Here is a 17,761-nt window from a genome sequence, read left to right on the forward strand (position 1 = left end):
ATCTGGTCTTCCTGCTTGTTGAATGTGAAACTAGAAAGATCTTTTTGGTTTTCTACAGCATAAAAACTCACAATATCTGTGCCCGTTTCTCTTGTTACCTGGAAATGGGAACACAGTTTTACAGAGTGAACATAAACATCACATTTTATTGAGGGGAAACCTGAGTGATGTCATTAAAAATTATAAACTGAATGATCCACATAGAAACAGTAATCATTTTTCTCGTTACAAGCACAAACATCTTTGAAAAAGTTACCTGATCAAAGTTCGTTCTTCCACATGATTTTCTCTGTCTGTTGTGTTGCTTTAAACCAGGGGTCATTTGTGGCCCCTGATCTGATTTTGTGCATCCCCTTTATGATGCAAATATGCCCACCAGTGCAGGTGATTGATCCAGACGGAGAGTTTTTTTTCCAATTAGGAAAAAAATGACCCACATTATGTTTTTATAGCTTATAGTTTATAGTTGAGTCCTTTTTGGTTTTATTCAGTTGACCCCAAAATAAATTACTGAAGTAGCTCTATTTTATTTTAAGGTTTCAGAATAAAAAGATTAAATATGAATGCAAACACAATTGTAAAAAAAGAAGAAATAAGAAAACCATGTCAGATGTATTGTTTTCTGTTGCTTGGCAGCAAAAATGTTCAAATTCCAGACTTGAGTATTTTTGTTTTGCGCTTTCATGTCCTCCACTTGAATGGGTTTTTGCATTTTCTCCGGCTTCCTCTCACGTGATGGACAGGCGACCAATGACTGCTGGAGGCCCTGCAGGAATAAGTGGGTATAGACAAAGGATGGATTGTTTTCCTTCCACTTAACGATTACGTTCTACTTCCATCTAAGTCGTAAAATCACAGTAAATTCCTCAGAGGTTTGTGGTTGTAACAGGAAAATGAGAAGAATACTATAATGCAGAGCTATCTTGTTACCACAAGTCATAGTCTTTGAAGGACTTGTAAAAAAAACCACAATCATTTACAGTGAATTATCTGTAAATGGACATTACTAAGTTTCCAAGATGCTTTAATAAAAATGTATTTTTGAAACAAAAAAAAATTATCAAATAAGTGAGGTCCCAATATAAGTTATTTCAGTCTGACACCTACATGCTTAGAGATGTTCGGATACAAGCAATGTTGACACCTCAGTAGCTTTTTGTGCAGGAAAATAAGGCAAAGCCTTTGTGCAAATTTTTCTTTTAAATTGTTTTCTATCTGGACAAATGTTTCAGAGTAAAACTCATTGTTTTCACCTTTGTGTTGGTGTTGAATGTAAGGGGCTGGAAATCAGCAACCATGATGTTGAACTTATTTATACACGGTGCCGGTTTATTACAGAGATTATCTCAAACCTACAACTGACATGATTCATGTCCAAATATATTGAATCCAGTTAGCTTTAGCTCAGATTTATTTCAGTTATTAATCAAGTTGAGATCAAACATGCAGATTTAATCCTGACAACACAATCAGACTCAGTTGATCACATAATGCCGATTGGTGGCCTTGATTTTTCAGCAATCTCTCATGTAAAGTGAGCATGTGGCAACAGTGGAGAGAAACAGTCAGAACTGGACTTCTTTAATATTTTTGTTATAAAACAAATAAAATGAATTCTTTTTTTTTTTTTCTTTTAACTAGATGGATCTTTTTGAGGTTATTAAACCTTATGAGTCCTATAGGAAATATGACTGTTAATCGACTTGAGCTCTGGTTTACCTTGAGCCAAGACCATCTGGTTTCAGTCGCTTTAACACAATTATGATGTGGGAGTAACTTGTTACGTTTTCTTTGCAAATCCAGTTACATTTTGAATCACAAATAACAATGAAAATGTGCAAATTATTGAGCGTTTTCTGTTTGGTTTCCCCATGTTAAGTCTCATGTATTTCTGTCATCTTGTAAAATGCTCTGATAAAGGGAAACAATATTACTGTTGTTTTTTTGTTGTTTGTTTTACTAAAAAGGATCAACTTGTCTGAAGATAAAGCAAGTATTTCTGGATATTTCAGACAGAACTAAATGGCCTTCATAGATAAACTCAAGTGATGATGCTCTGGGAGCTGCAGGCCCCTCCGTCCTGCTGCTGCTGGAACGTCATCCTTTCCTCTCTCTGTTTAGTTGCATAAACGCAGATAAAAACTGCTTGATTTGCTTTTATTGGGCCACTTCTCATCAACTTGAACATACTTTAGACTGTTTTTATTAAGCTCTTGTAGTCTAAAATATTTTAAATGAACTTGAATTATTTGAATGTGCATCTGAGTGCGTTTGTTGTGTTTTGAGGTGAAGTTAGTGAAGCTGCATTTAGGACTGTTTTTTTTTTTTTTTATTTCATGTTTTCTGCCTTTTATTTTTTTAATTTAAATGCTGCCATTCTCTCCTGGCATTACCTGTTGACTCCACCTGAGCTGTTCGTCCTTCATCCTTAGTCTGATTGTGAGCAGGGAAACTGAGGCTGTTACCTTCCTTCAATGTGGATGTCTGTGTGGTTTTTTTTTTCAATAACAATAAAACTTTTGCTCCTGTTTTAATTGTTGTTTTTCTTTAAGTGCCTTCCACTCATTGGCTGTTTATTTCATCATACATGAAGAGATGTTTGTTTGTTTTTTCCAGTTACGATTTAACTAGTGTTGTGGTCAAATGAAGAGAGCCTGAAAGTGTTTTTAGGTGGAATATCTTGGTTAAATCACATAAGTGTTTCCGCAATTATCAACGTCCCTCTGCCTTTGCCTCTTGGTCACAAACACATTATTAGAAGTTGCTGGAGAGCTTTTTCAGCCTGCTTTGTTTCACAATGCACATTTTCCTCAAGTTCTTCAAAAACTGTGGACCTTATTTCTGGTTTTGAAGAAACAAATGTTTCTTACTTCCCGAAGCGACAGAACCCAGACAAGCGATGGATTTAGAGAGAGCCACGCACACACGCACACACACCCTGATGTCCAGCTCAGGAAACTCCAGGCCCTCTGCTCTTCCTTTTGCTGTGACGCCATTCCATCAAACATTCACACAGACACAGACACACACCCCGAGCGCTGTAATAGCCTTCTCATGCACTCCGCCTCATCTTTTCCTTCATCTCCTCCTACCCTCATATGATCTGCTCCCCTCTGCCCGAGTGATGCGGGGTCACGAGAACGGGGGAAACACCTTCCAAGGAGGAGACACACACATGCACCCATGCATCCGCACAACACACACACTGAACTTATCGCTCACTCCTGAATGGTGGGAGAAGAAGAGTTTGTGCATAAAGTACAGTTGGATACCAGCGTTTGCCAAAACTCAAGGTAAGAATTGTCTTTTAGAGTTTTTGTTTTTTTCTGTTTTGATAAGGACAAGTGTTTGTTTCTATCATGTCTTCTGTTCTGAGACCTCTTCCACAAATTTTGTCAGAATGTATGAAAACAGTTTATTAATGTGCTGATCAAGCATAGGTTCTCTAAGCAAAGTAACTTCACTGCAAAAAATGCTCTTCTCAAAACAAGTAAAAAAAATGTAAAATTAGACATTTTCCCCATGTTTAAATGAAACAATCTGCCGGTGGAACCAGTAGTGTTTATTAATAGTCAAGAATTATTGGCTTAGAACAGTTTTCTACATCTTGCTGAAAAGTAACTTGTATGATTTGTCTTGTTTTAACACAAAACATACTAGAAACTAGACAAAAACACTTAAGATTTTTGTGTTTTTGCAGCGTTGACACAACCGACAGACCCAGGCTTGTTTTTTTTACAGATTTATCCACATGTTTATTTGTCAGTCTGAGTATCTTCTCTGTTTTTACTGCACCCCAAAAACATTCTGTCATTATTTTGTTCCCAGAGCATGAAACCAGAACTGCAACCTGTGATCTCCTCCTGACGTCAGGGTTAGCTCTCTGTTGAATAGTTTCAGGCCAAATTATGTCTGAAGGGCCTTTATTTTTGACCTTAGTGGTAAATTCTTGCATAAGAGACAACATTTTCTCCCACAGTCGGTCATCTCGGTCTTTGATGGTTTGTCTGAAGTTTGTACAACAGCCGTGCCACTAAAATCCTTTCAAGGCAGCAAATTTTAGTTTGGGTTTCTTTGCTTTTGGTTATAGCAGTTTCTTCTTGTTTTTTGCATTTACGTAGTACTGTAAATACCATCTGTTTCCGTTTTGTATTATCATTCAAAATGTTTTTCCTGCAGAGGTCTTAACTCCCCCTGAGACCTGAAATCTCATGAGATATTATTAAACTGCACAAAACTCCCTAATATGGTAATGTGGGGATTTATAGTGCTTTGTCTAAATATTTATTTTAATGGCTTAAAGTCATTTTAAATGACTATAGTAAACAGAAAGTCTTCTAAGACAAAATTTATCTTTTCTTAGAAAAATCATGTTTATTAAAGTCTTCTTAGATTCTTGAAAACCTTTGGGAATAAAGTTTATTTGTGGTGATTTCTACTTTTCCCCTTTACATTGTACATGGCTAATAAAAAAGGAGCATCTTCCCACAGTCATCCTTATGCAGAGCTTTCCAAAAGTATTCATACCCACTAACATTTCCACATATTGTCCCATTACATCCACAAACGTCAATGTCCCAATACCTTATTGGGATTTCATGTGATAGACAAACACAAAACATCACATCCTTGTGAAGTGGAAGGAAATTTTATTTTACAAATAAAAATCTTGAGGTGCTTATATGTGTCAGCCCCCTTTACTCTGTATATACCCTGTTCAGTATATTTTCTCAAAATGTAGCATCAATGAGTCATGAATGTAACCAGATTGATAACTCTGGAGGAGCTGTAGAGATCCACAGCTCGGGTGGGAGAATCGGGTTGCAACTATTAGTCATGCAACCTTCAAATCTATTTCTTTTTAGTAATTGTTGAAACAATGGTCTTACTTAAAGTTATGTATATTCTGGTCAGATTAAGATAAAAGTAAATGTTTGGTCTATGTCTGGTAGTAAACCCAGCACTGCAGCATCATGCTGTGGGGATGTTTTAGTTCAGCTGTAACAGGGAATCTGGTCAGAGATGATGGGAAGATGGACGGAGTTAAAAACAGAGTCATCCTGGAAGAAAACCTGTTGGAGGCTGAAAGAATAGAAAGGAGGTTCACCTTCCAGCAGGATAAACAATCCTGAATTTACAGCCAGAGCAACACTGGAAGGGTTTAGATTAAAGTGTTTTCATGTGCAAAAATGGCATAGTCAAAGGCCATACATAAATCCAATTGGGAATCTGTTGCAAGACCTGAAAATTGATGTTCAGAGACAATCATGCACTCTAGTTTACTTTCTGTTTACATGTTTGCCCATTACCTCGCTGCTCTAGCTCATGTAATCCTCAAGGTTTGTGGAGGCACAGTGGCAAAATGTGGAAATGTTGTACAAGTATCAATACACTATGTATACACGGCAAAAACACAAACTTACAAAGTATTGATTTTGTTTCTAGTGCAAATATCTTGGTGCCCTTGAAATAAGACAAAACTAACTCACAAGTAACTTTTCAGCAATATATAGAAGCTTGTTTTAAGCCAATAATTCCTTAATAGTGATGGAAAAAGTACAAGGCAGATTATTTTATTTGTAACATGGGAAAATGTCCCATCTGCCAGTGGAAGTAGTACCTTTTAATCAATACTAAGGAATTATTTACTTAAACCAATCTCTGATATATTGCTGAAAAGTTACTTGTAAGTTAGTTTTGTCTTATTTCAAGATTTTGAGTTTCAGCAGTGCAGTGATTCTGAGGGACTTTAGATGTGGAGTGGCACAAACTGAGCTTATCTTCCTGCAGTCCACCACAGTTTGGTAAGATTTGTCCCGTCGTAAATGTAAACCTAAGAATACCTCGTTTATAACTGGCCCTGCCTTCATGCTTCTTTCCAAACAGCTAAGCTCCTGATTTATTACCCCACCTGCGCTGATGTTTATCTCAAGATTAGATCTCAGTTTGTCGACCTCCTTTCTCCAACCTAATAGCTCAGCACAATATCAAAATGTGCCAGCGAAGGTTTGGACAGTGATATAACCAAAAACATCTGTCAGGGCTGGTTAGCAGGAATCCCCATGCAAAACAAAGACAGCAGTCCATTAGAGCAGAATGCTAACAGTTGGCCTGGCTCTGGAAAATCTCAGTACACTGTCAGAGTCCACATGGCGGTGACCGGGTCCACTCTACCTGGGCCGAGCAGCTCCTAAATCCCAGCCCTGTTTGTCTGAGCGCCTGTCTCTGAGGTAAATACGGCTCAAAGAAAAGCATGAGGAGCCAAGTGAAGATAAGAGATAAACCTGGTTTTTGATTAATGCTGTGTGATGTTTCTCTGGAAGCTTGGCAGAGTCTAATCATCTTAGAGGCCGCTGGCAGGGTGGCCTGCATTTTGTCACTTTTGCACCAGTTTTTGTGATAAATTCCCTCCAATAGTGTTCAATGGAAGAGCTTTAAGAGAAGCTGGAAAGTGTTCGTGTACTGACGCGTACCTTTGTGTGTCCACAAGTGTTTAAATGGCTTAAATGGAGCAGAGATGGAGCCACACTTCTCTTCTGAGCGCTGAAGGTACAACCAGGAAAAGATTATTTTTCTCCAAATGATCTCTGAAGGTTTAACATGGGATGAGCCTGCCATCGGTACATTAAGGTACAGACTCACTTTCCTGTTTTGTTATCAAGTTTTCTTATTATGTAGAGGCAAAGTTTGGTAGTAACTAATTATATTTACTCAGTCACTTTTATTTGAGTAGCTTTTTGAACAAAATACTTACTATACTGTATTTTTTTACTTGAGTAATTTTATAATGAAATATCAGTGCTTTTATTTGAGTAAAGTGTCTGGGTACTCTACCCACTGTGAGTAACTTCAGTTTTTGTTCAAGTTTCATTAGTTTTATATGGAAAGAAAATGATTTGGAAAACATTTTTAATTAATGTTAGAAACATTAATTAATGTTATATTTGAATTATTTTAACTTTTGTTCCACATAACTTTATGATTTGGTCTGTCTGATGTAATTTTTAAACTTAATGATTGATGTTACTCAGTATTTGAATTGCCTTTTTAGCAAATACTTTTTTTCTCTTACTTGAATTTGTTGCTACTCTATCCATTTCTGGTAACATGAAATTCTTGAACGTAGGAAAATAGAATTTTTCTCTTTCTGATTTATTTCCTTTTTGGCATTTTATGATTTCAAATAGTCAAAGAAACTTCTATTTTAAAGTTAACCTGAGTGAATACAGCATAGAGGATAGGGTTTCTGTCACTTTTGTTTTTCCACTTTTTAAATTCTAAGGACTCTGTCCAACATGCCTTCGTGGTCAGTTAAAGGAAAGGACAGAAAATTAAGTAAGATTTAAGAAGTCACTGACTGAGATTATTTCACAAAGATTACCAAGAAAAGCTGACTTCTTGGAGAAAAATGTAGAGAAAATAGAATCTGTTTAAAACTTCAGCACAGTGCTGTACTTGTACTATGAAAGAAGCAATAAAGGGATCATTAAGATATTCGTTTTACACCACGGTACATTATCTCTCTTCTAAATTGAGCCTATGAGGATACAAGCTGAAAACAGCCCAAGATGTGCTACAATCTCACATGTTTTCACCAATAAACACTAGAGCCTTGGTGTCTAACACCATTTATGTAGTAATAACGTTTATGGAAACCTATTGTCTTCTTTAAAGCATTGCTTGTTTTCCCAAAACAGGAAGAAATTGTTCTCCACCGTCAATGACTTTCTTAAAACTTTCATAAAACTTCAGTTGACGTTAAGAAGTAGATAGAAAAGTCATAATCTTCCTTTCATACAAAATGGAAAAAAGCTTATAAAAGAGCTTCAAAAATGTGATTTATTTTTAAATAAAATTATAAATTGCAAATAAACTTAGGGGCAAAAATTGGGAGCTATTTAATGCAGTAGCTACAAATTTAACCATTTGACCTTGTCTGATTATAGTTTGACCCACAGATATAAGAAGAGTTTTTGTTTCTTCCCAGAACACTTGTCCACCTTGTTTGTATATATCTGCACTCATGCATTCAGCGCTTGTCTAAAGGAACTTCCTGTTTATGGCCAGCTGCATCCTGGTGCATCCTGACTGAGACCCCGGACCATCCCCCAAACCCTGGAGGGGCAGGGGTGACGAGCAGGAGAAAAATGCGATGCACCACCCTCACCACCTTGCTGACGGGGGTCATGCTGTACCTGGGCATGGGAGCGCTCGTTTTTGTCACCCTGGAGACGCCAAAGGAGAGCAAGGCACATGTGAATCTGCTCAAGGCCAAGCAGGACTTCCTCAGTAACAACTCCTGCGTCACTGAGGTTAATTTACAAGAGCTTGTGAAGGTATCATCAGACACATGAAGAAAATATTTCTCCTGAGTTTCCTGTTGTTTACCTGCACTAATTTATGGCGCAAATCAAATATATATATATATTGGTAGAATTAAAATAATAACCTATATAAATACTAATCAGTATGTTTCTGAGTGTGTTGAAGGAGGCCCTGCTGAAGGACGCAGAGACAGCCGGCACCAGTTCTAATCAGACGGCTGCTCAATCTGGAGCTAAATCAAACATAAGAGGGTCACACATTTAAAGGTGGTTTTGCACCTAAAGGACCTGGGTCCAATCCGCCCCAAATTTCTTAATGTCTTATTATTTTCCCTCCAAAACATATATATATATATATATATATATATATATATATATATATATATATATATATATATATATATATATATATATAAAATCCCAAATGAAATACAATTTAGTTTGTGGTTGTAACATGAAAAATTGTGGAAAAACATCAAAGGTTATTCATATAAAAAATAAAATAAATTGTACATATATATATATATATACAGTATATATACTGTATATATATATATATATAACAGAAAATCACCAACTGTCAAAAGCAACGTAACAGAACGTAAATCATCAATAAATGTTGTATAACTGTGGCTACATTTAATGTCCTTTAGATAACATAATGACCACCTCATCACATGTCTGCGCCCACATGTTATGAATCATTCTCACATGTTTTTCTCTTTGAATCTTATCTAAATTAAAGCAGACGGTGTTTGCCTGCAGCCTAAAAGTTTTTCATCACATTCTTTCAAAACAGTACAGCATAACTTTCACCAAATAAATCTCACTTATTTAGTAAGTCTGTACTACATCACTGTTGTCCTTTACTCATTTTATTGACATATTTCAATAAATATTTAGATTTACACAGGAGCTCTTGGTTGTTCTGCAAAACAAGCCCTACTGATCACTGCAATAATTAGGATCTTCAAGGTTTTAGTTTCTATGGACATAAGATATTTAATCCTGAGAAGATTGGAAAGTGTCTTGCATTGTTTTCGTCAAAGAATAAGAGACTTTACAATATTTGGAAACACTCTTGAAAACCATTCTCTGGCATTTTCAGCTGTCCGCTGCCGCTCTATGTTAATTACATGGCATCTCATCAGAACTGAACAAAAAGATTTGAATGAAGAATGATGGAAATTCAAGCTTCACAGAGAAGGAAGGCAACGGTGATATGAGCATTCATCGTGCAGAAACTATTTGGGCTCGCTTGCACGGGGAAAAACACAGTTGCTTTATGATGCCTGTCAAAAAATACGACTCTATTAATTTGAGTTACAACAACCACCTCCAATCTTTTCTCTGAGCGGCGCCCTGTGATCTACTCTGGCATTTTTCTAAAAAAACGGGAAGAGAGACGAGGACACTGCAAACAGAAAAGCAGACAGGAACAGTTTACAGCGACAAAAATAAAAACGCACCTGCTAAAAATCCCAGGATTTTGTGATGTCAAGAAATCTTCAAGAAGACATCATCGAGAATATTTTCCTACCTTTTGTTATGTGACACGAATCCTGTTCAGTAGAGCTGAAATATTTTATTTTGTGCACCTTTACACTGAGTTTCAATTTCTATTTAATATCTAATACATTACATTGAACATAATTAACCTTAAATACAGTTCAACTCTTCGTGTAAGATTGTCTTCACCTCTGCCTCTTTTAGTTAAAGCCATGGTTTTTAGAGGAGTTAAAAGGCTCAAACTGTATAAATATATATTATAAAATCTGGTCATTCTGACTATAATCACAAAACCTTCTGGTAGAAAACATCAGAGTTTGATTAATTTAAACTAAAGTTTTTGTTTCAAATGCCAATGTGTAATTTTGGCACACTCTGGGCTTACTTTTCTTTAGATGGAACAAAGGTCTTTGTCAAAATAGACGAAACTATGAACACTTCCTAATACCAGTGAATTTTGTACAAGAACCTATGTTTTCTTTTTTTAATTTCACTTTCAGTCAAAGAGAAAATGATGTTATCAAAGGGCCTGAACAGATGCCAAATCTAAATCTGAGAGAAACTTTGTGGGATCGACTACAAGAGATGTCCTCACAATCTGTAAGATTTGGAGAACAAGCCAGAAAGGGAAATATTTCCTCGTCAATATGTTGCATGTTGATCGCCTCCTACTTCAGAAAAATTATAATTATCTGGTGAAACATGTCACAATAAATTAAATTAAATAGATTCCATTTCTGCGGATCATACCAGATACATTTTGTCGATCTGTAGTAAAACAAAATTGCAAAAATATTGATATTTTTGTGCAGGATCATATTACACTTATAATAATTTTTATTTCACATTTTTATTAGTATGTTTACAAGCAAAACAACAAAGATTTCCCCATCTGCTGTTAAATATTTCACATTTTAATTTATTGCTTTTATTTGAGTTCATTTCACTGTGGTTCAGTAAATTTGAATGTGGAAGGAGGAAAATTACAAATAAAGCTACAATGAGTATATTTTCGCAAGAACTGGTCATTTACACGTGAACTACATGTTGCTTTGCAGGAACTGGTATCTGCTGTCGAGGCAGGCCTGGACATAAGGAACCTACCTGCCAACCTGACCAGCCGCTGGGACATGGGCTCCGCTTTCTTCTTCTGTGGTACCATCATCACCACCATAGGTAAAGAGCAACAAAATACATCTATCTGATTGTCTTAACCAATGATCTCGCTCAAATATTTGCAATATCGATTCAGAGTGTGATGTTTTGTTGTGTATCTACCAGGCTTTGGGAATCTGTCCCCTCGGACGTGGCTTGGACAGCTGTTCTGTGTGTGTTATGCCCTGGTCGGTATCCCCATGTTTGGCATCCTGCTTGCTGGAGTGGGTGATCACATGGGCACGGTGCTGCGGAGAGCTGTGGCCAAGATTGAGAACCTGTTTTTGGTGAGAATGGTCTGTCCTAATCTAAGGTTTTTTCGTTTACCCTGGGAGGTTTCTGCACCTCTACCTTCAGTTTTAGCCTTACTTAGAGGAGAAAACAACATCCGGACAGTCATCAGCTAAAATGCAGTTAAGAGCTATTAACAGCACTGCACAGTCACAGGGTTGCCATGCTTTGGAACAGTTTAATCTGGACCAGCAGATCTTTTTTGAGAAGAATTATGCACAAACTCAAAAATCTGTTTTTTAATTATTGATAAGAGAGTGCTTTACAACTGTTGTAAGTTTGTGTTATAAGCCCTGTAAGCCCCTATTGTGCTGTAGATCATTTTATACCATCTTTAAGCAGCAGATGAGGCAAATGTGAATCTAAATTCAAACTTTATATGGTTCCATGTCAGCTTTCTGTTGCGTGAGTTTTCCAGTGAGCTATTTTATGCATTCTCACATTTGAATGCAATGCTTCAAGGGTTATTGTTAGAAATGGGTGTCCATGGTGGTTTACAGACTCATTTTAAACACAACTCACCCATGAAAAGAAGAGGCATGTGGGAGGACTGAGTGGCTTACTCCGCCTCCTGAATCCCATCTGCTAGAAAAAGGATGCAAAGATTTAATAGAAGAAGATGCATTTCTGTATTTCAACATTTTAGCTGAAGTATAACTGGACATACGCTGCTTATTAAACCAGCGTAAAAACATCACAAGTCTCCTTAGACACCTCTAAGTCTAAACTATGTTTAAATCTGCTGTTGCTGTCTCTCTTGCAGAAACGTAAAATCAGGTCCACAACTGTGCGCGTGATGTCAGCAGTTCTCTCCATCCTTATTGGCTGCTTGATTTTCCTCGCTGTCCCGACGGTCGTGTTTCAGAAAGTGGAGAGGTGGTCGTTTCTGGAGTCGCTGTATTTCGTGGTCATCACCCTTACCACTGTTGGATTTGGAGACTTCGTACCAGGTGCCGACATGCGACTTGTGTTACTTTCTGGCCACTGTAGTCAAGACTCACTCAAAAAATCACAAGCACCAGGTTGCAAAAAAGAAAAAGTACATTTTTTGATAAATTGTGAGTAATGGCACTGCAGCGCACAAATCGGTAAAAAGGTTATTTAATTACTGAAAGCTTCCAGGTTTTATATCCATGTTGCTATATGTGAAATGCTAGAAGAACCTGCTAAGTAACCACAGTAACCCGCTGGGTCAGATTGCTATGGTGATTCAAAATTGTCTATGGAGCAGAGAGGAAGGGTGATAATATGAGACTAAACTAAACATTAAAATTGTACAGAAAAATTATACATCGCTGGAGGCAGGTTTCTGCAACCTGAGACGCCTGCAACTAATTTTTTTAAATGTTTTTTGTATAGAATTTTTTTATATTAATTCCTCTTTTGTCATGGAATAATTGAATTAAATTTCCACAACAGAAGATAATTTTGTTGACTTATTTTTTCTTGTCTTTAGATTGGAAACACAGAGTTTTATGTTTTTCTTTATTTTAAAACATAAAAATGGAAAAAACAGAGGTTCTTCAAAAATGACAACAAAACTTTTATAGTAATTTATCTATTTTCCAAAAGGGCACACATAATTTGTGGCATTAAATGAGTTTTATTTCATTAAACTGGTGAAAAGGGTTCTTTGGATTGCAATGGCTGCAGATCTGCCTGCCCATGGTTATAATATGTGTCATAAAATATGACTATTACTCACACCACCAAAGCCTCTTCGTAACAACAGATTGCTATGGTGATGCCTGCTTTTTTCGTTGCAAAAAGTAAGTTCAAAGGTGAACCGAACCAGAATCTGGAAATGTTAAGCCTGCGACAAACATTTGCTGTGTGTGAAAATTAAAGAACATACTGCTAACATGTCTTGAACCCTAATTGGCCACATTTATGATGCTTGACAATAAATACTTTCCTAATTGCAGTTGCACCATGCAATTCCTCTGAGCGCCGTTTCCTTTTCAAGGTTATATAAGAACTACCAACCTTCTGAAGTCATGTGTGCTGTCTGAGCCGCACTTCAGAACAAAAAGAAATGGTGGATATTTCTTGTGGTTGCCACATAATGTTTTATGTTTCAGATCTTCAGTGGAAGGCAGGGCATGAAATGGCACTTGTTAACTCAAAATAACATCTCAGATCTTTGTTGCTGACGGTAAACATTGCTATCAGACCATCAATCACCAAAGAGGCAAGAAGGAGCTTCTAAAACGAACACACTCTTTGTTGGTAAAGATTTGTGCTTAAGTGCTAAAACAACAATGACAGAAACATTGTGCTGAACAGAGAATAGTAGGCTTTGGGATGAGAGGTGAAATGTGTTTTAGAAACAAGAAAAGTTCAGGAGTCTCTTGCTTAAGCACCTGGGATTGTCTGGAGGAGTGAGGATCTACTCCTCCAGGATCTTTACTGATCTTTCCAGGCTAATAAAGATTTATTTCAAACATACGGAACAATGCTGATTTGAGCCCCATCTCGCCAGATTAACATCACCCCACAGTCTCCTAAACCTGCTTAGACTTTGAACCATGACTTTAATACATAAAATCTGGAAAATCTTAGTAAGTGTGAAGTCACTTCTAACCAAATTGTGCTCTCAGTAATCTCCAAGATAGGTTTTCACTACTGCTTTCTATCTTACCACAACAATAAAGCTGTAGATTTGACATCTGTGTGGAGAGGTTTTCATAAAATCTATAGTCTGCTTATATATATAGGAGGTTTCTGTGCCTCTAACATCAGTTTCAACCTTACTGTGGAAAAGAAATGTCATCAGGAGTTTCATCAGCTTGCTAGAACATACATGTGAAGTGTGTTTATGATGTCATTGCGAAAAGGTGATGTTCTCATGTTTAATGGAAAGTTTTGAGGGTTTTGAGTTGGAGAACTTGCAAGTTTGCTCGTTTTGGAGTGCTTTACTCTCAAAATACTACTCCTAGTCATTATGTGCATTTTCATATATATTTTAAGAGCTGCTGAACTAGTAGTGGGATAAAAATGGAGACAAATTTGGAAAATGACAAGAACCCATGACATGATGGGTAATCTTTGTTGGTATACTTTTTTGTCTTTTTTTTATTGACTGCAGTTAACCAGCTAAATATAAGACCTTCCTAAGTCCAGCATTTTTCTTCAGGTGGAGGTTATGAAGGTGGGACGATCTTCAAGCCTCTTGTGTTGTTGTGGATAGTGTTTGGCCTGGCCTACTTTGCCTCCATCCTCACCATGATAGGCAACTGGCTGAGGGTTCTGTCCAAGAAGACGCGCGCTGAGGTGAGAGCTATTAAGGTCAGGAAACTGAATAAAGAGAGACATGAAGCATCATTTCCCCCTTGCCATTGTTTCCTTCTGTTGCTTTCAGATGGAGGAGTTAAGGGCCCACGCCACAGACTGGACCCAGAACATGGACTTCCGTATCCCAAACCCTCTGGAATTCAACGACCCTTTCCTTCTTCAACGCCGGCGTTGGAAACGCAGTGAGCGACGCCGCATCCGCCGGGGAGCCCACGGCACCCTGGGACACTGGGTTCGAGGCACCTCTGAGAACGGACACTTGCCGAACCGCTGGGCCGGCCTCTCCAGCTCCATGTGCCAGCTGGAAGGTCAGTCCTCTCTAGAGAGGGCTCCGGTGGCCAAGCCTCGGCCACGGGGCAGCGCAGCTGGAGACCCAGCAGTCCCAAAAGCAGCTCTGGGGAGCAGACCAGATGCTGCTGTTGGTGTTCAGGGACAAGGAAGGCCCTTTCACCAGGTTCTGACCCGCTCGTTCTCCCTCCCTGTGGCCCGATCCACCTCAGAGCTGGACTCCACAGGTACAGCCATGCAGGAGGGCTCCCTCTATGAGTCTGTGTATGACTCCCAGTCAGATGGCTCGTCGGTGTCTTTGACATTCTCAGTACTCCACAGTTTCCTAGGCTCTCATCCCTTCAGCGGCGTGGAGGAAGGGGACTTGAGGGGCTTACAAATAGCCACAGAACATGAAAAAGACCAAAGCATTTTACAAAAATCTGAATCTGAACTTAACAGTGCCTGCGGTCAAACCCCACCTCAAAGTTTTCCCTCTTGCTCCCCTCCTCCCACGCCTGAACTGCCCCCTCCATCCCCTCAAGGCACTGCTGCCTCCTCATTAGACTGTCAGCTGCTGAATTTCTTCGGAGAGAACTTGGCCTACATTGACGAGTCTTCAGACACGCTCAGTGAGCCCACAGTTAGCAAAGAGAAAAGGAGACATCTACGCAAGCCCAGGCGGAAGAGCATAAAGAAACGACTGACACACAGGTGGAGCCCCCTGCAGGTGAGAAGGCTCAGCATGCAGCCACCATCTAATCCCCCAACACCTCCTCCAGAATGCTCTCCTTCAGACATTTCTCTAGCAGAGACCTAGACAGATTCAGCTCCTGGCCTTTGATGGCCCCCTATAAATATAGCATACTGGCAAAGTTTGTGTGACAAACCTTGACGCCTTGCCATGCTGCATCTTGAATCATGAATTTCTTGAAGGTCATCAATGAAGTCAACTCCCAAATTTCACCTTCTTTATATTTTTGCTAAACAGCATCTGGACTGACTCTTCTGTTCCCTACTGGCGCTGATAGTTTAAGGGTTGATTCATGTTTACATCTTATGCCGACTGTCATATTTATGCCTTTGTTAAAAAAAAGACCAAGGTTCATATTTCATTAGTTGCATTTTTTCCTTTTAACATCACACATTATCTGATACAGTCATTCTGAAGTTTCAGCTCTGTAAACACTAAGATTTCCAAGAACCGGATTACTGAAAAGAATTGTTTCTAAAAACATACTGAAACAGTGATACAGTACTACTTGTATTTTTCCAGTTTGTTAAGTTTTTCATTCAGACAAACATATTCTTATCCATTGCCACTGCCTGTTTGGATGAAAGCTAAGACTTAATTTTGTATTCACTCTGATGTTGGATTTTCCGAGATGGTTGGAAAATACACAAGGATATTCCCTGAAGTCTAAATCCAACACAAAAGTGAAAATCCAATATGGCTGCCTCCTGTTTAAATAATACATACATAAATAAATGGTTTATTTGCACCTTTTTGGACAGTTTATTTCTCATACAATCTTTAACACACACCTATAAATATTCGTATAACCTGTGGTTAGTGAACATGTTTCTTTGGTGCTTGAATAAACAGAAGAATCTCACACTGGTTTTCTGACTTCCAACTAGGTAATTGTGAAGTTGGGTTCGATGTTATTGTTGGTTAGTTCACTGGTTTTAGCATCATTATAAACTAGCTCTCAAAATATTGGGGTTGACGCCAAACATTTCTGATTGTAATACAGCAGAATCTTGAAACCCTCCTCTAAAATATTTAAAGTTTTTCAGCCTTTTATTCAAGGTGGCATTAAAAAGTCTTAAATTTAATTTGCTGAAACCTGCAGATATACACTGCTCAAAAAAATAAAGGGAACACTTAAACAGGTGTTTAACACTTAAAGTGTTCCCTTTATTTTTTTGAGCAGTATATGTCTAGTCTTTTGAAGCCTCTAACACAGTTTCTTCCAGGACTTTCCTGTATGTGACTCGATCAATCTTCCCATCATCTCTGTCCTGCTTCTCTGTTCCTGCTGGGACAGGAAAAGCGTCCCACAGCAGGATGCTGCCACCAATGTGATTGACAGTATGTTCACAGTAAAAGTGAGTGTCAGTTTTCTCAAAGTCATGTATTATTTTCTTCTATGTCATATTTATGTGTTACTTTTCATGGTTTAAAATCCCAATAAAACAGATTTAAGCTGTGGTTGTAACATGACAAAAGTTTAAGTATTAATTCGATGTTAAAGAGTTGAATATCTGGGGTTTTCTTGTTGCTTAGGTTTTAGCGTATTAACTAAACTTTCACTGTGTCAAAGCTTGTACTGGACACCACCCAGTTAAAACAGGATAACATTCCCAGGGCCAGAACCACAACAGCAAACTCTAGATCCAAGATATTTAAAACCTGGTAAGATCATCACATGTGTTCAGAATCAGTGTCAATGATTCATGAGTTGTGAACAAAAAAAAACTTTCTAGGCTGAGGTTTTAAAGTCATCTAAGGGATAAAGGAACCCGGGGGTTTCAATTTCTTGACTCGTGAAACCACTCATGAATATTATAAAGAATCAAAATAGTAAAAGCCATAAAATCTACCCAGTGTTGTGAAAGCTCCCCAAAATAATCACTGAATTACCACCTCACAGTGGTGTACTGTTTCATATTTTGGCCAAAAAGTTTTTCAACTGGAAAAAAGCAGGAAAAAAGGGATCAAGTATGAATGGATGTCCTAAAAAACCAGGAAACCTCAAGGTTTTTGTAGATTTGATGTGTACCAACTTCTATGAGATGTTACAAAGTCATTTTAATTTTTAACATCTTTTACGTTAGTTTTTTTTCTGCATATGCACCAGTTATTTATGTTTGTCATGACTTTTAGCAGCATTCTCTAAAATATCAAGACTTATAAT

General features: G+C 37.9%; 1 protein-coding gene across 7 annotated transcripts; it reads left to right on the forward strand.

The window, feature by feature from the left end:
• Positions 1 to 3,078: 3,078 nt before the first annotated feature.
• Positions 3,079 to 17,123, forward strand: LOC111607164 (potassium channel subfamily K member 10-like). Of its 7 annotated transcripts, none has more exons than XM_023329088.1 (9): positions 3,079 to 3,293; positions 5,727 to 6,630; positions 8,068 to 8,336; positions 10,892 to 11,009; positions 11,115 to 11,275; positions 12,043 to 12,229; positions 14,416 to 14,567; positions 14,641 to 15,570; positions 16,821 to 17,123. In XM_023329088.1, the coding sequence occupies exons 3-9, from the start codon at positions 8,148 to 8,150 to the stop codon at positions 17,025 to 17,027; spliced, it is 1,944 nt and encodes a 647-aa protein (XP_023184856.1). In that variant the 5' UTR covers positions 3,079 to 3,293; positions 5,727 to 6,630; positions 8,068 to 8,147; the 3' UTR covers positions 17,028 to 17,123. The 7 variants fall into 7 exon arrangements, with proteins under 7 accessions (XP_023184856.1, XP_023184857.1, XP_023184858.1 ...); XM_023329089.1 differs by having other exon boundaries at positions 5,730 to 6,630; XM_023329090.1 differs by having other exon boundaries at positions 6,491 to 6,630.
• The last annotated feature ends 638 nt before the right edge of the window (positions 17,124 to 17,761 follow it).

Source organism: Xiphophorus maculatus, chromosome 23 (genome assembly GCF_002775205.1).
Source record: "Xiphophorus maculatus strain JP 163 A chromosome 23, X_maculatus-5.0-male, whole genome shotgun sequence".
NCBI lineage: Eukaryota > Metazoa > Chordata > Actinopteri > Cyprinodontiformes > Poeciliidae > Xiphophorus > Xiphophorus maculatus.